The sequence below is a fragment of the Cololabis saira genome, chromosome 8 (genome assembly GCF_033807715.1).
Source record: "Cololabis saira isolate AMF1-May2022 chromosome 8, fColSai1.1, whole genome shotgun sequence".
Taxonomy (NCBI): Eukaryota; Metazoa; Chordata; class Actinopteri; order Beloniformes; family Belonidae; genus Cololabis; species Cololabis saira.
The window spans coordinates 40041905-40063146 of NC_084594.1; the positions used below are offsets into that span (position 1 = coordinate 40041905).

At 45.2% G+C, this 21242-nt stretch overlaps 1 protein-coding gene and 19 non-coding genes across 22 annotated transcripts; 19 read left to right on the forward strand and 1 right to left on the reverse strand.

The window, feature by feature from the left end:
* The first annotated feature begins 906 nt into the window (after positions 1–906).
* On the forward strand, positions 907–978 carry trnag-ucc (transfer RNA glycine (anticodon UCC)). Its single transcript has one exon. It is a non-coding gene; the product is annotated as a tRNA-Gly (tRNA).
* A 110-nt stretch (positions 979–1088) lies between these two features.
* Positions 1089–1160, forward strand: trnaa-agc (transfer RNA alanine (anticodon AGC)). Its single transcript has one exon. It is a non-coding gene; the product is annotated as a tRNA-Ala (tRNA).
* Positions 1161–3612: 2452 nt separating this feature from the next.
* On the forward strand, positions 3613–3684 carry trnaa-agc (transfer RNA alanine (anticodon AGC)). The gene has a single exon. It is a non-coding gene; the product is annotated as a tRNA-Ala (tRNA).
* A 1180-nt stretch (positions 3685–4864) lies between these two features.
* trnag-ucc (transfer RNA glycine (anticodon UCC)) lies at positions 4865–4936 on the forward strand. Its single transcript has one exon. It is a non-coding gene; the product is annotated as a tRNA-Gly (tRNA).
* Positions 4937–5038: 102 nt separating this feature from the next.
* On the forward strand, positions 5039–5110 carry trnaa-agc (transfer RNA alanine (anticodon AGC)). The gene has a single exon. It is a non-coding gene; the product is annotated as a tRNA-Ala (tRNA).
* A 1188-nt stretch (positions 5111–6298) lies between these two features.
* On the forward strand, positions 6299–6370 carry trnag-ucc (transfer RNA glycine (anticodon UCC)). The gene has a single exon. It is a non-coding gene; the product is annotated as a tRNA-Gly (tRNA).
* Positions 6371–6480: 110 nt separating this feature from the next.
* Positions 6481–6552, forward strand: trnaa-agc (transfer RNA alanine (anticodon AGC)). The gene has a single exon. It is a non-coding gene; the product is annotated as a tRNA-Ala (tRNA).
* Positions 6553–7877: 1325 nt separating this feature from the next.
* trnag-ucc (transfer RNA glycine (anticodon UCC)) lies at positions 7878–7949 on the forward strand. Its single transcript has one exon. It is a non-coding gene; the product is annotated as a tRNA-Gly (tRNA).
* A 110-nt stretch (positions 7950–8059) lies between these two features.
* Positions 8060–8131, forward strand: trnaa-cgc (transfer RNA alanine (anticodon CGC)). The gene has a single exon. It is a non-coding gene; the product is annotated as a tRNA-Ala (tRNA).
* Positions 8132–9183: 1052 nt separating this feature from the next.
* On the forward strand, positions 9184–9255 carry trnag-ucc (transfer RNA glycine (anticodon UCC)). Its single transcript has one exon. It is a non-coding gene; the product is annotated as a tRNA-Gly (tRNA).
* Positions 9256–10190: 935 nt separating this feature from the next.
* On the forward strand, positions 10191–10262 carry trnag-ucc (transfer RNA glycine (anticodon UCC)). Its single transcript has one exon. It is a non-coding gene; the product is annotated as a tRNA-Gly (tRNA).
* A 110-nt stretch (positions 10263–10372) lies between these two features.
* On the forward strand, positions 10373–10444 carry trnaa-cgc (transfer RNA alanine (anticodon CGC)). The gene has a single exon. It is a non-coding gene; the product is annotated as a tRNA-Ala (tRNA).
* A 1293-nt stretch (positions 10445–11737) lies between these two features.
* On the forward strand, positions 11738–11809 carry trnag-ucc (transfer RNA glycine (anticodon UCC)). Its single transcript has one exon. It is a non-coding gene; the product is annotated as a tRNA-Gly (tRNA).
* Positions 11810–12744: 935 nt separating this feature from the next.
* trnag-ucc (transfer RNA glycine (anticodon UCC)) lies at positions 12745–12816 on the forward strand. The gene has a single exon. It is a non-coding gene; the product is annotated as a tRNA-Gly (tRNA).
* A 110-nt stretch (positions 12817–12926) lies between these two features.
* trnaa-cgc (transfer RNA alanine (anticodon CGC)) lies at positions 12927–12998 on the forward strand. The gene has a single exon. It is a non-coding gene; the product is annotated as a tRNA-Ala (tRNA).
* A 1430-nt stretch (positions 12999–14428) lies between these two features.
* trnag-ucc (transfer RNA glycine (anticodon UCC)) lies at positions 14429–14500 on the forward strand. The gene has a single exon. It is a non-coding gene; the product is annotated as a tRNA-Gly (tRNA).
* Positions 14501–14610: 110 nt separating this feature from the next.
* On the forward strand, positions 14611–14682 carry trnaa-agc (transfer RNA alanine (anticodon AGC)). The gene has a single exon. It is a non-coding gene; the product is annotated as a tRNA-Ala (tRNA).
* A 1325-nt stretch (positions 14683–16007) lies between these two features.
* trnag-ucc (transfer RNA glycine (anticodon UCC)) lies at positions 16008–16079 on the forward strand. The gene has a single exon. It is a non-coding gene; the product is annotated as a tRNA-Gly (tRNA).
* A 118-nt stretch (positions 16080–16197) lies between these two features.
* Positions 16198–16269, forward strand: trnaa-cgc (transfer RNA alanine (anticodon CGC)). Its single transcript has one exon. It is a non-coding gene; the product is annotated as a tRNA-Ala (tRNA).
* A 277-nt stretch (positions 16270–16546) lies between these two features.
* On the reverse strand, positions 16547–20352 carry LOC133449555 (E3 SUMO-protein ligase ZBED1-like). 3 transcript variants are annotated; one of them, XM_061728718.1, is made up of 7 exons: positions 20087–20351; positions 19054–19601; positions 18749–18893; positions 18379–18610; positions 18138–18293; positions 17936–18031; positions 16547–17828 (listed from the first exon to the last, which is right to left on the reverse strand). In XM_061728718.1, exons 2-7 carry the CDS (start codon positions 19595–19597, stop codon positions 17454–17456), a joined length of 1548 nt encoding a protein of 515 aa, XP_061584702.1. In that variant the 5' UTR covers positions 19598–19601; positions 20087–20351; the 3' UTR covers positions 16547–17453. The 3 variants fall into 3 exon arrangements, with proteins under 3 accessions (XP_061584702.1, XP_061584704.1, XP_061584703.1); XM_061728720.1 differs by lacking the exon at positions 19054–19601 and having other exon boundaries at positions 20291–20352; XM_061728719.1 differs by lacking the exon at positions 19054–19601.
* Between the last annotated feature and the right edge of the window lie 890 nt (positions 20353–21242).

Below are 21242 nucleotides of genomic sequence, written 5' to 3' on the forward strand. Positions count from 1 at the left end.
ATGTGCTTCCTTTTTTTTTTATAATTCTGTTTAATTTATTTTCATTTTATTTAGTTTTTTCTTTACTTATTGTTTCTGACCTTGTGAGGGGTGGGTGGGCGGGGTTGAAATGTTATTGAATGTTCATTCTTCTGTAACATGGAAAAAAACTATAAATAAAGTGTTTAAAAAAAAAAAAACCTCTCTGGGGTTCACAGAGAGTCGTCGGAAAAAGAGAATATATCCAGTGGGCGGTAGTTTCTTGGGGGCAAATGCCTTGTGGATGCCAGAGGTCAGAAGAGAATGGCCAGACTGGATGTAGCTGATAGAAAGGCAACAGTAACTCAAATAACCACTCATTACAACCGAGGTATGCCGAAGAGCATCTCTGAATGCACAACGCGTCGAACCTTGAGGCGGATGGGCCACAGCAGCAGAACCACACTGGGTACCACTCCTGTCAGCAAAGAAGAGGAAACTGAGGCTACAATTCACTCAGGCTCCCCAAATAGCCGAAAAGCATCTCTGAATGCACAATGCGTCGAACCTTGAGGCGGATGGGCCACAGCAGCAGAACCACACTGGGTACCACTCCTCTCAGCTAAGAACAGGAAACTGAGGCTACAATTCACTCAGGCTCACCAAATAGCAGAAAAGCATCTCTGAATGCACAACACGTCGAACTTTGAGGCGGATGGGCCACAGCAGCAGAACCACACTGGGTACCACTCCTCTCAGCTAAGAACAGGAAATTGAGGCTACAATTCACTCAGGCCCACCAAATTTTGACAACAGAAGTTTGGAAAAACGTTGCTTGGTATGATGAGTCTCAATGTCGGTTGCAACATTCGGATGGTATGGTCAGAATTTGGCATCAACAACATGCAGTGTGTTGCGGAAATTATGACGTTGATTTGCCAGAACTGAGCGATGGTGGTATAGTGGTGAGCATAGCTGCCTTCCAAGCAGTTGACCCGGGTTCGATTCCCGGCCATCGCAGCACTACTTTTGTGAGAAATCTGAATTTTCACACTTCAACAGAGTGTTTTCCATGGAACTCGTAGCTCTTAGAACTTCCTGTCTTTCTGTCTTAAGGAGCACCCACCGAAGGGGATGTAGCTCAGTGGTAGAGCGCATGCTTAGCATGTATGAGGCCCCGGGTTCAATCCCCGGCATCTCCATTATTTGCATTAATAAACCGAATAAAGTAAGAACGGGTAATCTGCAACACTGATTGTTCCAAAAAGGATGAATTATGTTCATAGTTAGACAAACTCACAAGATGAATTTGACTTAATGCTTGCTATTGAACATCAATCCCTTCAAAAAGCTTTAACGTTCATGAGGAGTATACATGGGACACATACATATGTATGCATTTACACTCACTGGCCACTTTATTAGGTAAGATAACTGCTCCAACTGCTCTTCGATGGAAATTTCTAACCAGCCAATCACATGACAGCAAATCAATGCAATTAGGCACGTAGACATGGTCAAGAGAATCTCCTGTAGTTCAAACCAAGCATCAGAATGGGGAAGTACGGTGATTTCAGTGACTTTGAGCGTGGCATGGTTGTTGGTAACAGACGGGCTGGTCTGGGTATTTCAGAACCTGCCGATCTACTTTGATTTTCATGCAAAAACCTCTCTGGGGTTCACAGAGAGTCGTCGGAAAAAGAGAATATATCCAGTGGGCGGTAGTTTCTTGGGGGCAAATGCCTTGTGGATGCCAGAGGTCAGAAGAGAATGGCCAGACTGGATGTAGCTGATAGAAAGGCAACAGTAACTCAAATAAACACTCATTACAACCGAGGTATGCCGAAGAGCATCTCTGAATGCACAACGCGTCGAACCTTGAGGCGGATGGGCCACAGCAGCAGAACCACACTGGGTACCACTCCTGTCAGCAAAGAAGAGGAAACTGAGGCTACAATTCACTCAGGCTCCCCAAATAGCCGAAAAGCATCTCTGAATGCACAACGCGTCGAACCTTGAGGCGGATGGGCCACAGCAGCAGAACCACACTGGGTACCACTCCTCTCAGCTAAGAACAGGAAACTGAGGCTACAATTCACTCAGGTTCACCAAATAGCCGAAAAGCATCTCTGAATGCACAACGCGTCGAACCTTGAGGCGGATGGGCCACAGCAGCAGAACCACACTGGGTACCACTCCTCTCAGCTAAGAACAGGAAACTGAGGCTACAATTCACTCAGGCTCACCAAATAGCCGAAGAGCATCTCTGAATGCACAACGCGTCGAACCTTGAGGCGGATGGGCCACAGCAGCAGAACCACACTGGGTACCACTCCTGTCAGCAAAGAAGAGGAAACTGAGGCTACAATTCACTCAGGCTCACCAAATAGCCGAAAAGCATCTCTGAATGCACAACGCGTCGAACCTTGAGGCGGATGGGCCACAGCAGCAGAACCACATTGGGTACCACTCCTCTCAGCTAAGAACAGGAAACTGAGGCTACAATTCACTCAGGCTCCCCAAATAGCCGAAAAGCATCTCTGAATGCACAACGCGTCGAACCTTGAGGCGGATGGGCCACAGCAGCAGAACCACACTGGGTACCACTCCTCTCAGCTAAGAACAGGAAACTCAGGCTACAATTCACTCAGGCTCACCAAATAGCCGAAAAGCATCTCTGAATGCACAACGCGTCGAACCTTGAGGCGGATGGGCCACAGCAGCAGAACCACACTGGGTACCACTCCTCTCAGCTAAGAACAGGAAACTGAGGCTACAATTCACTCAGGCTCACCAAATAGCCGAAGAGCATCTCTGAATGCACAACGCGTCGAACCTTGAGGCGGATGGGCCACAGCAGCAGAACCACACTGGGTACCACTCCTGTCAGCAAAGAAGAGGAAACTGAGGCTACAATTCACTCAGGCTCACCAAATAGCCGAAAAGCATCTCTGAATGCACAACGCGTCGAACCTTGAGGCGGATGGGCCACAGCAGCAGAACCACATTGGGTACCACTCCTCTCAGCTAAGAACAGGAAACTGAGGCTACAATTCACTCAGGCTCCCCAAATAGCCGAAAAGCATCTCTGAATGCACAACGCGTCGAACCTTGAGGCGGATGGGCCACAGCAGCAGAACCACACTGGGTACCACTCCTCTCAGCTAAGAACAGGAAACTCAGGCTACAATTCACTCAGGCTCACCAAATAGCCGAAAAGCATCTCTGAATGCACAACGCGTCGAACCTTGAGGCGGATGGGCCACAGCAGCAGAACCACACTGGGTACCACTCCTCTCAGCTAAGAACAGGAAACTGAGGCTACAATTCACTCAGGCCCACCAAATTTGGACAACAGAAGTTTGGAAAAACGTTGCCTGGTATGATGAATCTCAATGTCGGTTGCAACATTCGGATGGTATGGTCAGAATTTGGCATCAACAACATGCAGTGTGTTGCGGAAATTATGACGTTGTTTTGCCAGAACTGAGCGAGTGGTGAGCATAGCTGCCTTCCAAGCAGTTGACCCGGGTTCGATTCCCGGCCATCGCAGCACTACTTTTGTGAGAAATCTGAATTTTCACACTTCAACAGACTGTTTTCCATGGAACTCATAACTCTTAGAACTTCCTGTCTTAAGGAGCACCCACCGAAGGGGATGTAGCTCAGTGGTAGAGCGCATGCTTAGCATGTATGAGGCCCCGGGTTCAATCCCCGGCATCTCCATTCCTTGTGTTAATAAACCCGATGAAGAAAGAAAGGGTAATCTGCAACACTGATTGTTCCAAAAAGGATGAATTATGTTCATAGTTAGACAAACTCACAAGATGAATTGGACTTAATGCTTGCTATTGAACATCAATCCCTTCAAAAAGCTTTAATGTTCATGAGGAGTATACATGGGACACATACATATGTATGCATTTACACTCACTGGCCACTTTATTAGGTAAAATAACTGCTCCAACTGCTCTTCGATGGAAGTTTCTAACCAGCCAATCACATGACAGCAAATCAATGCAATTAGGCACGTAGACATGGTCAAGAGAATCTCCTGTAGTTCAAACCAAGCATCAGAATGGGGAAGTACGGTGATTTCAGTGGCATGGTTGTTGGTAACAGACGGGCTGGTCTGAGTATTTCAGAACCTGCCGATCTACTTGGATTTTCATGCAAAAACCTCTCTGGGGTTGACAGAGAGTCATCGGAAAAAGAGAAAATATCCAGTGGGCGGTAGTTTCTTGAGGACAAATGCCTTGTGGATGCCAGAGGTCAGAAGAGAATGGCCAGACTGGTTGTAGCTGATAGAAAGGCAACAGTAACTCAAATAACCACTCATTACAACCGAGGTATGTCGAAGAGCATCTCTGAATGCACAACGCGTCGAACCTTGAGGCTGATGGGCCACAGCAGCAGAACCACACTGGGTACCATTCCTGTCAGCAAAGAACAGGAAACTGAGGCTACAATTCACTCAGGCTCACCAAATAGCCGAAGAGCATCTCTGAATGCACAACGCGTCGAACCTTGAGGCGGATGGGCCACAGCAGCAGAACCACACTGGGTACCACTCCTGTCAGCAAAGAAGAGGAAACTGAGGCTACAATTCACTCAGGCTCACCAAATAGCCGAAAAGCATCTCTGAATGCACAACGCGTCGAACCTTGAGGCGGATGGGCCACAGCAGCAGAACCACACTGGGTACCACTCCTCTCAGCTAAGAACAGGAAACTGAGGCTACAATTCACTCAGGCCCACCAAATTTGGACAACAGAAGTTTGGAAAAACGTTGCCTGGTATGATGAATCTCAATGTCGGTTGCAACATTCGGATGGTATGGTCAGAATTTGGCATCAACAACATGCAGTGTGTTGCGGAAATTATGACGTTGATTTGCCAGAACTGAGCGATGGTGGTATAGTGGTGAGCATAGCTGCCTTCCAAGCAGTTGACCCGGGTTCGATTCCCGGCCATCGCAGCACTACTTTTGTGAGAAATCTGAATTTTCACACTTCAACAGACTGTTTTCCATGGAACTCATAACTCTTAGAACTTCCTGTCTTAAGGAGCACCCACCGAAGGGGATGTAGCTCAGTGGTAGAGCGCATGCTTAGCATGTATGAGGCCCCGGGTTCAATCCCCGGCATCTCCATTCCTTGTGTTAATAAACCCGATGAAGTAAGAAAGGGTAATCTGCAACACTGATTGTTCCAAAAAGGATGAATTATGTTCATAGTTAGACAAACTCACAAGATGAATTGGACTTAATGCTTGCTATTGAACATCAATCCCTTCAAAAAGCTTTAATGTTCATGAGGAGTATACATGGGACACATACATATGTATGCATTTACACTCACTGGCCACTTTATTAGGTAAAATAACTGCTCCAACTGCTCTTCGATGGAAGTTTCTAACCAGCCAATCACATGAAAGCAAATCAATGCAATTAGGCACGTAGACATGGTCAAGAGAATCTCCTGTAGTTCAAACCAAGCATCAGAATGGGTAAGGTGGTTTCAGTGACTTTGAGCGCGGCATGGTATTTGGTAACAGACGGGCTGGTCTGAGTATTTCAGAACCTGCCGATCTACTTGGATTTTCATGCAAAAACCTCTCTGGGGTTGACAGAGAGTCATCGGAAAAAGAGAAAATATCCAGTGGGCGGTAGTTTCTTGAGGACAAATGCCTTGTGGATGCCAGAGGTCAGAAGAGAATGGCCAGACTGGTTGTAGCTGATAGAAAGGCAACAGTAACTCAAATAACCACTCATTACAACCAAGGTATGTGGAAGAGCATCTCTGAATGCACAACGCATCGAACCTTGAGGCTGATGGGCCACAGCAGCAGAACCACACTGGGTACCATTCCTGTCAGCAAAGAACAGGAAACTGAGGCTACAATTCACTCAGGCTCACCAAATAGCCGAAGAGCATCTCTGAATGCACAACGCGTCGAACCTTGAGGCGGATGGGCCACAGCAGCAGAACCACACTGGGTACCACTCCTGTCAGCAAAGAAGAGGAAACTGAGGCTACAATTCACTCAGGCTCACCAAATAGCCGAAAAGCATCTCTGAATGCACAATGCGTCGAACCTTGAGGCGGATGGGCCACAGCAGCAGAACCACACTGGGTACCACTCCTCTCAGCTAAGAACAGGAAACTGAGGCTACAATTCACTCAGGCCCACCAAATTTGGACAACAGAAGTTTGGAAAAACGTTGCCTGGTATGATGAATCTCAATGTCGGTTGCAACATTCGGATGGTATGGTCAGAATTTGGCATCAACAACATGCAGTGTGTTGCGGAAATTATGACGTTGATTTGCCAGAACTGGGCGATGGTGGTATAGTGGTGAGCATAGCTGCCTTCCAAGCAGTTGACCCGGGTTCGATTCCCGGCCATCGCAGCACTACTTTTGTGAGAAATCTGAATTTTCACACTTCAACAGACTGTTGTCCATGGAACTCATAACTCTTAGAACTTCCTGTCTTCCTGTCTTAAGGAGCACCCACCGAAGGGGATGTAGCTCAGTGGTAGAGCGCATGCTTAGCATGTATGAGGCCCCGGGTTCAATCCCCGGCATCTCCATTCCTTGTGTTAATAAACCCGATGAAGAAAGAAAGGGTAATCTGCAACACTGATTGTTCCAAAAAGGATGAATTATGTTCATAGTTAGACAAACTCACAAGATGAATTGGACTTAATGCTTGCTATTGAACATCAATCCCTTCAAAAAGCTTTAATGTTCATGAGGAGTATAAATGGGACACATACATATGTATGCATTTACACTCACTGGCCACTTTATTAGGTAAAGTAACTGCTCCAACTGCTCTTCGATGGAAATTTCTAACCAGCCAATCACATGACAGCAAATCAATGCAATTAGGCACGTAGACATGGTCAAGAGAATCTCCTGTAGTTCAAACCAAGCATCAGAATGGGTAAGGTGGTTTCAGTGACTTTGAGCGCGGCATGGTTTTTGGTAACAGACGGGCTGGTCTGAGTATTTCAGAACCTGCCGATCTACTTGGATTTTCATGCAAAAACCTCTCTGGGGTTGACAGAGAGTCGTCGGAAAAAGAGAAAATATCCAGTGGGCGGTAGTTTCCTGAGGGCAAATGCCTTGTGGATGCCAGAGGTTAGAAGAGAATGGCCAGACTGGTTGTAGCTGATAGAAAGGCAACAGTAACTCAAATAACCACTCATTACAACCGAGGTATGTCGAAGAGCATCTCTGAATGCACAACGCGTCGAACCTTGAGGCGGATGGGCCACAGCAGCAGAACCACACTGGGTACCATTCCTGTCAGCAAGGAACAGGAAACTGAGGCTACAATTCACTCAGGCTCACCAAATAGCCGAAGAGCATCTCTGAATGCACAACGCGTCGAACCTTGAGGCGGATGGGCCACAGCAGCAGAACCACACTGGGTACCACTCCTGTCAGCAAAGAAGAGGAAACTGAGGCTACAATTCACTCAGGCTCACCAAATAGCCGAAAAGCATCTCTGAATGCACAACGCGTCGAACCTTGAGGCGGATGGGCCACAGCAGCAGAACCACACTGGGTACCATTCCTGTCAGCAAAGAACAGGAAACTGAGGCTACAATTCACTCAGGCTCACCAAATAGCCGAAGAGCATCTCTGAATGCACAACGCGTCGAACCTTGAGGCGGATGGGCCACAGCAGCAGAACCACAGTGGGTACCACTCCTGTCAGCAAAGAAGAGGAAACTGAGGCTACAATTCACTCAGGCTCACCAAATTTGGACAACAGAAGTTTGGAAAAACGTTGCCTGGTATGATGAATCTCAATGTCGGTTGCAACATTCGGATGGTATGGTCAGAATTTGGCATCAACAACATGCAGTGTGTTGCGGAAATTATGACGTTGATTTGCCAGAAATGAGCGATGGTGGTATAGTGGTGAGCATAACTGCCTTCCAAGCAGTTGACCCGGGTTCGATTCCCGGCCATCGCAGCACTACTTTTGTGAGAAATCTGAATTTTCACACTTCAACAGACTGTTTTCCATGGAACTCATAACTCTTAGAACTTCCTGTCTTCCTGTCTTAAGGAGCACCCACCGAAGGGGATGTAGCTCAGTGGTAGAGCGCATGCTTCGCATGTATGAGGCCCCGGGTTCAATCCCCGGCATCTCCATTACTTGTGTTAATAAACCCAATGAAGTAGGAAAGGGTAATCAGCAACACGTATTGTTCCAAAAAGGATGTATTATGTTCATAGTTAGACAAACTCACAAGATGAATTTGACTTAATGCTTGCTATTGAACATCAATCCCTTCAAAAAGCTTTAATGTTCATGAGGAGTATACATGGGGCACATACATATGTATGCATTTACACTCACTGGCCACTTTATTAGGTAAAGTAACTGCTCCAACTGCTCTTCGATGGAAATTTCTAACCAGCCAATCACATGACAGCAAATCAATGCAATTAGGCACGTAGACATGGTCAAGAGAATCTCCTGTAGTTCAAACCAAGCATCAGAATGGGTAAGGTGGTTTCAGTGACTTTGAGCGCGGCATGGTATTTGGTAACAGACGGGCTGGTCTGAGTATTTCAGAACCTGCCGATCTACTTGGATTTTCATGCAAAAACCTCTCTGGGGTTGACAGAGAGTCATCGGAAAAAGAGAAAATATCCAGTGGAGCGGTAGTTTCTTGAGGACAAATGCCTTGTGGATGCCAGAGGTCAGAAGAGAATGGCCAGACTGGTTGTAGCTGATAGAAAGGCAACAGTAACTCAAATAACCACTCATTACAACCAAGGTATGTGGAAGAGCATCTCTGAATGCACAACGCATCGAACCTTGAGGCTGATGGGCCACAGCAGCAGAACCACACTGGGTACCATTCCTGTCAGCAAAGAACAGGAAACTGAGGCTACAATTCACTCAGGCTCACCAAATAGCCGAAAAGCATCTCTGAATGCACAATGCGTCGAACCTTGAGGCGGATGGGCCACAGCAGCAGAACCACACTGGGTACCACTCCTCTCAGCAAAGAACAGGAAACTGAGGCTACAATTCACTCAGGCCCACCAAATTTGGACAACAGAAGTTTGGAAAAACGTTGCCTGGTATGATGAATCTCAATGTCGGTTGCAACATTCGGATGGTATGGTCAGAATTTGGCATCAACAACATGCAGTGTGTTGCGGAAATTATGACGTTGATTTGCCAGAACTGAGCGATGGTGGTATAGTGGTGATCATAGCTGCCTTCCAAGCAGTTGAACCGGGTTCGATTCCCTGCCATCGCAGCACTACTTTTGTGAGAAATCTGAATTTTCACACTTCAACAGACTGTTTTCCATGGAACTCATAACTCTTAGAACTTCCTGTCTTCCTGTCTTAAGGATCACCCACCGAAGGGGATGTAGCTCAGTGGTAGAGCGCATGCTTCGCTAACTGCTCCAACTGCTCTTCAATGGAAATTTCTAACCAGCCAATCACATGACAGCAAATCAATGCAATTAGGCACGTAGACATGGTCAAGAGAATCTCCTGTAGTTCAAACCAAGCATCAGAATGGTTAAGGTGGTTTCAGTGACTTTGAGCGCGGCATGGTTTTTGGTAACAGACGGGCTGGTCTGAGTAGACCTGCCGATCTACTTGGATTTTCATGCAAAAACCTCTCTGGGGTTGACAGAGAGTCGTCGGAAAAAGAGAAAATATCCAGTGGGCGGTAGTTTCCTGAGGGCAAATGCCTTGTGGATGCCAGAGGTCAGAAGAGAATGGCCAGACTGGTTGTAGCTGATAGAAAGGCAACAGTAACTCAAATAAGCACTCATTACAACCGAGGTATGTCGAAGAGCATCTCTGAATGCACAACGCGTCGAACCTTGAGGCAGATGGGCCACAGCAGCAGAACCACACTGGGTACCATTCCTGCCAGCAAAGAACAGGAAACTGAGGCTACAATTCACTCAGGCTCACCAAATAGCCGAAGAGCATCTCTGAATGCACAACGCGTCGAACCTTGAGGCGGATGGGCCACAGCAGCAGAACCACACTGGGTACCACTCCTGTCAGCAAAGAAGAGGAAACTGAGGCTACAATTCACTCAGGCCCACCAAATTTGGACAACAGAAGTTTGGAAAAACGTTGCCTGGTATGATGAATCTCAATGTCGGTTGCAACATTACACAACATGCAGTGTGTTGCGGAAATTATGACGTTGATTTGCCAGAACTGAGCGATGGTGGTATAGTGGTGAGCATAGCTGCCTTCCAAGCAGTTGACCCGGGTTCGATTCCCGGCCATCGCAGCACTACTTTTGTGAGAAATCTGAATTTTCACACTTCAACAGACTCTTTTCCATGGAACTCATAACTCTTAGAACTTCCTGTCTTCCTGTCTTAAGGAGCACCCACCGAAGGGGATGTAGCTCAGTGGTAGAGCGCATGCTTCGCATGTATGAGGCCCCGGGTTCAATCCCCGGCATCTCCATTACTTGTGTTAATAAACCCAATGAAGTAAGAAAGGGTAATCTGCAACACTGATTGTTCCAAAAAGGATGAATTATGTTCATAGTTAGACAAACTCACAAGATGAATTGGACTTAATGCTTGCTATTGAACATCAATCCCTTCAAAAAGCTTTAATGTTCATGAGGAGTATACATGGGACACATACATATGTATGCATTTACACTCACTGGCCACTTTATTAGGTAAAATAACTGCTCCAACTGCTCTTCAATGGAAATTTCTAACCAGCCAATCACATGAAAGGCAAATCCATGCAATTAGGCACGTAGACATGGTCAAGAGAATCTCCTGTAGTTCAAACCAAGCATCAGAATGGGTAAGGTGGTTTCAGTGACTTTGAGCGCGGCATGGTTTTTGGTAACAGACGGGCTGGTCTGAGTATTTCAGAACCTGCCGATCTACTTGGATTTTCATGCAAAAACCTCTCTGGGGTTGACAGAGAGTCGTCGGAAAAAGAGAAAATATCCAGTGGGCGGTAGTTTCCTGAGGGCAAATGCCTTGTGGATGCCAGAGGTCAGAAGAGAATGGCCAGACTGGTTGTAGCTGATAGAAAGGCAACAGTAACTCAAATAACCACTCATTACAACCGAGGTATGTCGAAGAGGCGGATGGGCCACAGCAGCAGAACCACACTGGGTACCACTCCTGTCAGCAAAGAAGAGGAAACTGAGGCTACAATTCACTCAGGCTCACCAAATAGCCGAAAAGCATCTCTGAATGCACAACGCGTCGAACCTTGAGGCGGATGGGCCACAGCAGCAGAACCACACTGGGTACCATTCCTGTCAGCAAAGAACAGGAAACTGAGGCTACAATTCACTCAGGCTCACCAAATAGCCGAAGAGCATCTCTGAATGCACAACGCGTCGAACCTTGAGGCGGATGGGCCACAGCAGCAGAACCACACTGGGTACCACTCCTGTCAGCAAAGAAGAGGAAACTGAGGCTACAATTCACTCAGGCTCACCAAATAGCCGAAAAGCATCTCTGAATGCACAATGCGTCGAACCTTGAGGCGGATGGGCCACAGCAGCAGAACCACACTGGGTACCACTCCTCTCAGCAAAGAACAGGAAACTGAGGCTACAATTCACTCAGGCCCACCAAATTTGGACAACAGAAGTTTGGAAAAACGTTGCCTGGTATGATGAATCTCAATGTCGGTTGCAACATTCGGATGGTATGGTCAGAATTTGGCATCAACAACATGCAGTGTGTTGCGGAAATTATGACGTTGATTTGCCAGAACTGAGCGATGGTGGTATAGTGGTGATCATAGCTGCCTTCCAAGCAGTTGAACCGGGTTCGATTCCCTGCCATCGCAGCACTACTTTTGTGAGAAATCTGAATTTTCACACTTCAACAGACTGTTTTCCATGGAACTCATAACTCTTAGAACTTCCTGTCTTCCTGTCTTAAGGATCACCCACCGAAGGGGATGTAGCTCAGTGGTAGAGCGCATGCTTCGCTAACTGCTCCAACTGCTCTTCAATGGAAATTTCTAACCAGCCAATCACATGACAGCAAATCAATGCAATTAGGCACGTAGACATGGTCAAGAGAATCTCCTGTAGTTCAAACCAAGCATCAGAATGGTTAAGGTGGTTTCAGTGACTTTGAGCGCGGCATGGTTTTTGGTAACAGACGGGCTGGTCTGAGTAGACCTGCCGATCTACTTGGATTTTCATGCAAAAACCTCTCTGGGGTTGACAGAGAGTCGTCGGAAAAAGAGAAAATATCCAGTGGGCGGTAGTTTCCTGAGGGCAAATGCCTTGTGGATGCCAGAGGTCAGAAGAGAATGGCCAGACTGGTTGTAGCTGATAGAAAGGCAACAGTAACTCAAATAAGCACTCATTACAACCGAGGTATGTCGAAGAGCATCTCTGAATGCACAACGCGTCGAACCTTGAGGCAGATGGGCCACAGCAGCAGAACCACACTGGGTACCATTCCTGCCAGCAAAGAACAGGAAACTGAGGCTACAATTCACTCAGGCTCACCAAATAGCCGAAGAGCATCTCTGAATGCACAACGCGTCGAACCTTGAGGCGGATGGGCCACAGCAGCAGAACCACACTGGGTACCACTCCTGTCAGCAAAGAAGAGGAAACTGAGGCTACAATTCACTCAGGCCCACCAAATTTGGACAACAGAAGTTTGGAAAAACGTTGCCTGGTATGATGAATCTCAATGTCGGTTGCAACATTACACAACATGCAGTGTGTTGCGGAAATTATGACGTTGATTTGCCAGAACTGAGCGATGGTGGTATAGTGGTGAGCATAGCTGCCTTCCAAGCAGTTGACCCGGGTTCGATTCCCGGCCATCGCAGCACTACTTTTGTGAGAAATCTGAATTTTCACACTTCAACAGACTCTTTTCCATGGAACTCATAACTCTTAGAACTTCCTGTCTTCCTGTCTTAAGGAGCACCCACCGAAGGGGATGTAGCTCAGTGGTAGAGCGCATGCTTCGCATGTATGAGGCCCCGGGTTCAATCCCCGGCATCTCCATTACTTGTGTTAATAAACCCAATGAAGTAAGAAAGGGTAATCTGCAACACTGATTGTTCCAAAAAGGATGAATTATGTTCATAGTTAGACAAACTCACAAGATGAATTGGACTTAATGCTTGCTATTGAACATCAATCCCTTCAAAAAGCTTTAATGTTCATGAGGAGTATACATGGGACACATACATATGTATGCATTTACACTCACTGGCCACTTTATTAGGTAAAATAACTGCTCCAACTGCTCTTCAATGGAAATTTCTAACCAGCCAATCACATGAAAGGCAAATCCATGCAATTAGGCACGTAGACATGGTCAAGAGAATCTCCTGTAGTTCAAACCAAGCATCAGAATGGGTAAGGTGGTTTCAGTGACTTTGAGCGCGGCATGGTTTTTGGTAACAGACGGGCTGGTCTGAGTATTTCAGAACCTGCCGATCTACTTGGATTTTCATGCAAAAACCTCTCTGGGGTTGACAGAGAGTCGTCGGAAAAAGAGAAAATATCCAGTGGGCGGTAGTTTCCTGAGGGCAAATGCCTTGTGGATGCCAGAGGTCAGAAGAGAATGGCCAGACTGGTTGTAGCTGATAGAAAGGCAACAGTAACTCAAATAACCACTCATTACAACCGAGGTATGTCGAAGAGGCGGATGGGCCACAGCAGCAGAACCACACTGGGTACCACTCCTGTCAGCAAAGAAGAGGAAACTGAGGCTACAATTCACTCAGGCTCACCAAATAGCCGAAAAGCATCTCTGAATGCACAACGCGTCGAACCTTGAGGCGGATGGGCCACAGCAGCAGAACCACACTGGGTACCATTCCTGTCAGCAAAGAACAGGAAACTGAGGCTACAATTCACTCAGGCTCACCAAATAGCCGAAGAGCATCTCTGAATGCACAACGCGTCGAACCTTGAGGCGGATGGGCCACAGCAGCAGAACCACACTGGGTACCACTCCTGTCAGCAAAGAAGAGGAAACTGAGGCTACAATTCACTCAGGCTCACCAAATAGCCGAAAAGCATCTCTGAATGCACAACGCGTCGAACCTTGAGGCGGATGGGCAACAGCAGCAGAACCACACTGGGTACCACTCCTGTCAGCAAAGAAGAGGAAACTGAGGCTACAATTCACTCAGGCTCACCAAATAGCCGAAAAGCATCTCTGAATGCACAACGCGTCGAACCTTGAGGCGGATGGGCCACAGCAGCAGAACCACACTGGGTACCACTCCTCTCAGCTAAGAACAGGAAACTGAGGCTACAATTCACTCAGGCCCACCAAATTTGGACAACAGAAGTTTGGAAAAACGTTGCCTGGTATGATGAGTCTCAATGTCGGTTGCAACATTCGGATGGTATGGTCAGAATTTGGCATCAACAACATGCAGTGTGTTGCGGAAATTATGACGTTAATTTGCCTGAACTGAGCGATGGTGGTATAGTGGTGAGCATAGCTCCCTTCCAAGCAGTTGACCCGGGTTCGATTCCCGGCCATCGCAGCACTACTTTTGTGAGAAATCTGAATTTTCACACTTCAACAGACTCTTTTCCATGGAACTCATAACTCTTAGAACTTCCTGTCTTCCTGTCTTAAGGAGCACCCACCGAAGGGGATGTAGCTCAGTGGTAGAGCGCATGCTTAGCATGTATGAGGCCCCGGGTTCAATCCCCGGCATCTCCATTACTTGTGTTAATAAACCCAATGAATTAAGAAAGGGTAATCTGCAACACTGATTGTTCCAAAAAGGATGAATTATGTTCATAGTTACACAAACTCACAAGATGAATTGGACTTAATGCTTGCTATTGAACATCAATCCCTTCAAAAAGCTTTAATGTTCATGAGGAGTATAAATGGGACACATACATATGTATGCATTTACACTCACTGGCCACTTTATTAGGTAAAATAACTGCTCCAACTGCTCTTCAATGGAAATTTCTAACCAGCCAATCACATGACAGCAAATCAATGCAATTAGGCACGTAGACATGGTCAAGAGAATCTCCTGTAGTTCAAACCAAGCATCAGAATGGTTAAGGTGGTTTCAGTGACTTTGAGCGCGGCATGGTTTTTGGTAACAGACGGGCTGGTCTGAGTATTTCAGAACCTGCCGATCTACTTGGATTTTCATGCAAAAACCTCTCTGGGGTTGACAGAGAGTCGTCGGAAAAAGAGAAAATATCCAGTGGGCGGTAGTTTCCTGAGGGCAAATGCCTTGTGGATGCCAGAGGTCAGAAGAGAATGGCCAGACTGGTTGTAGCTGATAGAAAGGCAACAGTAACTCAAATAACCACTCATTACAACCGAGGTATGTCGAAGAGCATCTCTGAATGCACAACGCGTCGAACCTTGAGGCGGATGGGCCACAGCAGCAGAACCACACTGGGTACCACTCCTGTCAGCAAAGAAGAGGAAACTGAGGCTACAATTCACTCAGGCTCACCAAATAGCCGAAAAGCATCTCTGAATGCACAACGCGTCGAACCTTGAGGCGGATGGGCCACAGCAGCAGAACCACACTGGGTACCATTCCTGTCAGCAAAGAACAGGAAACTGAGGCTACAATTCACTCAGGCTCACCAAATAGCCGAAGAGCATCTCTGAATGCACAACGCGTCGAACCTTGAGGCGGATGGGCCACAGCAGCAGAACCACACTGGGTACCACTCCTGTCAGCAAAGAAGAGGAAACTGAGGCTACAATTCACTCAGGCTCACCAAATAGCCGAAAAGCATCTCTGAATGCACAACGCGTCGAACCTTGAGGCGGATGGGCAACAGCAGCAGAACCACACTGGGTACAACTCCTCTCAGCTAAGAACAGGAAGCTGAGGCTACAATTCACTCAGGCCCACCAAATTTGGACAACAGAAGTTTGGAAAAACGTTGCCTGGTATGATGAATCTCAATGTCGGTTGCAACATTCGGATGGTATGGTCAGAATTTGGCATCAACAACATGCAATGTGTTGCGGAAATTATGACGTTGATTTGCCAGAACTGAGCGATGGTGGTATAGTGGTGAGCATAGCTGCCTTCCAAGCAGTTGACCCGGGTTCGATTCCCGGCCATCGCAGCACTACTTTTGTGAGAAATCTGAATTTTCACACTTCAACAGACTGTTTTCCATGGAACTCATAACTCTTAGAACTTCCTGTCTTCCTGTCTTCCTGTCTTAAGAACCACCCACCGAAGGGGATGTAGCTCAGTGGTAGAGCGCATGCTTCGCATGTATGAGGCCCAGGGTTCAATCCCCGGCATCTCCATTACTTGTGTTAATAAACCCAATGAAGTAGGAAAGGGTAATCAGCAACACGTATTGTTCCAAAAAGGATGAATTATGTTCATAGTTAGACAAACTCACAAGATGAATTGGACTTAATGCTTGCTATTGAACATCAATCCCTTCAAAAAGCTTTAATGTTCATGAGGAGTATACATGGGACTAGGGATGGGTATCGTTTGCATTTTCATCGAATCCGATTCCTATTTCGAATCCTCATTTCGATTCCGATTCTTTTCGAATACCGATTCCGATACCAATATTAATTAGAAAGTAAATAAATATAATATATCAAGAACAGAAATGTTTTTATTTCATCCACATCAGTACTATAGATGTTAACACTTTAAGTTGACATTTTAACACTAACACTTACTTTCCTTGACATCTGCTGCACACATACATATCACTCTCTCATCATTCAAACTGTGTTCAGAACAATAATATCAGGAGGACTTCCTTTTTTTAACTTCAACAATTCCTGCAGTAAATAACAGAAACAAATAACAAAAACATAAAAAAAACTACATAAAAAAGAGAGTACCGATTCCGATACCAATATTAATTAGAAAGTAAATAAATATAATATATCAAGAACAGAAATGTTTTTATTTCATCCACATCAGTACTATAGATGTTAACACTTTAAGTTGACATTTTAACACTAACACTTACTTTCCTTGACATCTGCTGCACACATACATATCACTCTCTCATCATTCAAACTGTGTTCAGAACAATAATATCAGGAGGACTTCCTTTTTTTAACTTCAACAATTCCTGCAGTAAATAACAGAAACAAATAACAAAAACATAAAAAAACTACATAAAAAAGAGAGTACCGATTCCGATACCAATATTAATTAGAAAGTAAATAAATATAATATATCAAGAACAGAAATGTTTTTATTTCATCCACATCAGTACTATAGATGTTAACACTTTAAGTTGACATTTTAACACTAACACTTACACTTACTTTCCTTGACATCTGCTGCACACATACATATCACTCTCTCATCATTCAAACTGTGTTCAAAACAATAATATCAGGAGGACTTCCTTTTTTTAACTTCAACAATTCCTGCAGTAAATAACAGAAACAAATAACAAAAACATAAAAAAACTAAATAAAAAAGAGAGGTTTGGTCATAGTGATATATGAAGTCAGCAGTTTTTGAAAAGGAAAATCAACATGTCAGCCTTTTCTGGAAGGATACGGGATCTCTCAGTGCTGATTGTATCTCCAGCAGTTGAGAAAACCCTTTCGCTGGGAGTAGAAGAGGCCTGAACACATAGGTATGACAGAGCTAAGTCTGACAACAAAGGATACACATCCCTCTTCCTCCACCACCAGGCAGAAGGGTCTTCGGAGGTCAAAGCTGGAGGAAGGGCCTTATACATTTCCAGTTCTTTTTCTGCCCTGATCTTGATTGCTGGAGCAGCAGCAGCAACACGTTTGATAGTGTTCAATTTCAGGATATCATCCTCAGCGAAAAGCTTTTCCAGGGGCGTTAGCTTCATCTTCTTCCTAGTTTGAAGCTTAAAAGAAAAGAAAAATAATTCAAACTCAAAACAACATACAATCATTGATTTTTTAAATAAAGTATGATTAAAGGAACGTTTAATGTTTATTGAAGTGTACTCACTGAAACAGTCTCATCCTCCGATTCCTCGCTCTCCTCCCCTCTTGGCTCGTCAGTCTGCTTGCGTCCCTCCTTGCCGAAGACACCAGGCTCTGTCAGCTGCAGCAGGTAAGTGTAATCAGACAGTCGGAAACAAATAAGTAATACAGAACATGTGCAGGAAATCAGTATATGTACAAATCTAAATTCATTCAATTGACATTACCTGTTCTGTTTCTGCAGGATCATGTGCAGCAAGGATTTTCTCTTTGATCCGGCTCCACACTGTCTTATCTTCCTCAGCATCCTCTTCCTCTAGCGTATGCTTAAAGCGAGGGTCCATGGCAGTTGCTTCTCCAAGGAAGTTTCTCACCTGGTCTGTCTGAAAAATATGAACATGTAATTTAGATTTAATTAGAGTAATAAAAAATACATGATGAATTTGTCTCAGTGACATTGATTTTTACCTGATATCGCTTTGATAGATCAGTCCAGATTGTCTTCTTTAGACAGGAGACAAACAGTGAATCTCCATCTCGGACTGTGAAATGGTTCTTCAGCTTTTGTAAGATTGGTAGGACTTGGCCGCAGGTGGAGCTCTTTTCATTTGAGGCACAAAGGGTTGATGTGTACAGGATCTCCATGAGTTCAATAAATTCCTCTGCTTTTCTGTAGTCCTCATTGGTCAGTTTGGAGAGTCTGTTTTGGAAAAAAGGAAAACAAAATAATAATTAATTAATTAATTAATCTTAATTCACACTACACTAGTTTGTTGATCAAATTATTCTCAATTTAATCATGAATCCAATTGAATCATTAATTCCATCCCATGTGTACCTGTCACGCTCCATTGGCTTTCTAAGCCGTGGATCTAAGGAGGCTGCTTGAAGAGCAGAGTGCTGCTGCAGGAATCTCTCAATCATGAGGAAAAGGGAGTTCCAGCGAGTTTTGACATCGAGGAGGAGGGAGTTCTTGTCTATTTCTACAAACAAACAAACCAACAACATTAATAAAAAACAAACAATATGTAATTAATATGTAACAACTTTAATAACTGTAATAACTTTAATTTACAATAATAATATGATGTTTAATAGGAGGAATAATGTAATGCAATGCAGTGTATTGACAGAGTATCTTACTAAGAAGGTCTTGCTTTTCACGGAGCACAACCTTGGCCATTGATGACCTCTTCATCCACACAACTACTTCTCGAATCTTTGCTGCCCATTTTGCAACTGAGTTGAGTGTGTAAATAGTTTGAGCTGCAAGATTCAATGTGTGAGCAAAGCAGCCTATCTTAATGATGTGTAGCTTTTTAACGGCTACATCCATGTTGGCTGCATTGTCCACTGTGATAGCACTAACTTTTTCTCTTATCCCATACTCATCTAAAACATCCCCAATTTCCTCTGCCACCACATCTCCTGTTTGTGCTCTGTAGACTGCCTTTGTAACAAGGACATTCTGTTGCATTCTACCCTCAGTAATGTAGTGTGCTGTTACTGTTAGGTAATGGTCCTGGCAAATGCTGGTCCAGCCATCACTAGTAATTGCTACTTTGCTAGCTTTTTCTAATGCTGATTTGACATTTTGCTTCTCTACATTGTACCATGCAGGTACAAAGTGGTTGGAGAGCATATGCCTCGTGGGGGGCTTGTAGAGGGGATTTAATGCATTGATCATTTCCCTGTGAAGAAATAATACTCATATCATTATGCTGCACCAAATAATATACAGGGATGTAAACAAAACATTTTCATCACCATGGTGCAACAAACAATATCAAAGTTACTCTTTCAGTTCATTTAATACAGGAAAATACAGAAAATAGCAAAGGAGCTGCTACGAATCAGAACCAGAAATGTGTTGTGCCAGCTTACTTGAATGATGCAGATTCAACAGTAGCAAAGGGGTGTAACCCCTTCACTATAAATTTTGTCACTACTCTGTGACACTGCTCTGTTTGCTCCCGGCTCATATTCTTCTTGTCCCTGTATTTCGCCGCTATTGTGAAGGGAGTCTCAATGCTTTTAGAGGGGTGCTTGAGGAGGGGTGGGTTGGTGCTCTCTGTCCCTGAACTCTCACTGACACTGTTATCTAGCAAAAATGTAACGTTAACGTCATTCATTCAAATATAAGTGACTTGCTTATTATCTGTTTTTGTATACCAACCTGTGCCGTCGACGTAGTCCGGGCTCTTGTTGCTGACCGTCGGGTCCGTCGGCTCCGTTTTGGCGCTATTTTTAAATATGCCACAGTCCCTCACATTTAACCCGTGGGTGAGTAAATGTTTGGCCATATTTGAAGTACTTCCCCCCTTGCACGAAATTTCTCGCTCACACTTCACACATGTCGCATATCCGTCAGTTCTCTTACCGTAATATAACCACACTTTAGACCGTTTCGATTTACCACCGCTTCCCTCCATTTTGTTTGAATTTCTCTGAACAGTACACTGCGCAGCCGCGGATGTGACGTAATACTCAGAGCGCGCGGGGGGAGCGGGGGGAGCGGGGGGAGGGAGAGAGAGAGAGAAAAAAAAAAACCTGCCAGGATTCGAAATGAAGATTCGAAATGCGCATTTTTAAACGAATATCGAATTTTTGGATTTCGGTTCCGGTTCCAAAATTGGAACCGGGTTTCGGTACCCATCCCTACATGGGACACATACATATGTATGCATTTACACTCACTGGCCACTTTATTAGGTAAAATAACTGCTCCTGATGGAAATTTCTAACCAGCCAATCACATGACAGCAAATCAATGCAATTAGGCACGTAGACATGGTCAAGAGAATCTCCTGTAGTTCAAACCAAGCATCAGAATGGGTAAGGTGGTTTCAGTGACTTTGAGCGCGGCATGGTTTTTGGTAACAGACGGGCTGGTCTAAGTATTTCAGAACCTGCCGATCTACTTGGATTTTCATGCAAAAACCTCTCTGGGGTTGACAGAGAGTCGTCGGAAAAAGAGAAAATATCCAGTGGGCGGTAGTTTCTTGAGGGCAAATGCCTTGTGGATGCCAGAGGTCAGAAGAGAATGGCCAGACTGGTTGTAGCTGATAGAAAGGCAACAGTAACTCAAATAACCACTCATTACAACCGAGGTATGTCGAAGAGCATCTCTGAATGCACAACGCGTCGAACCTTGAGGCGGATGGGCCACAGCAGCAGAACCACACTGGGTACCATTCCTGTCAGCAAAGAACAGGAACCTGAGGCTACAATTCACTCAGGCTCACCAAATAGCCGAAGAGCATCTCTGAATGCACAACGCGTCGAACCTTGAGGCGGATGGGCCACAGCAGCAGAACCACACTGGGTACCAA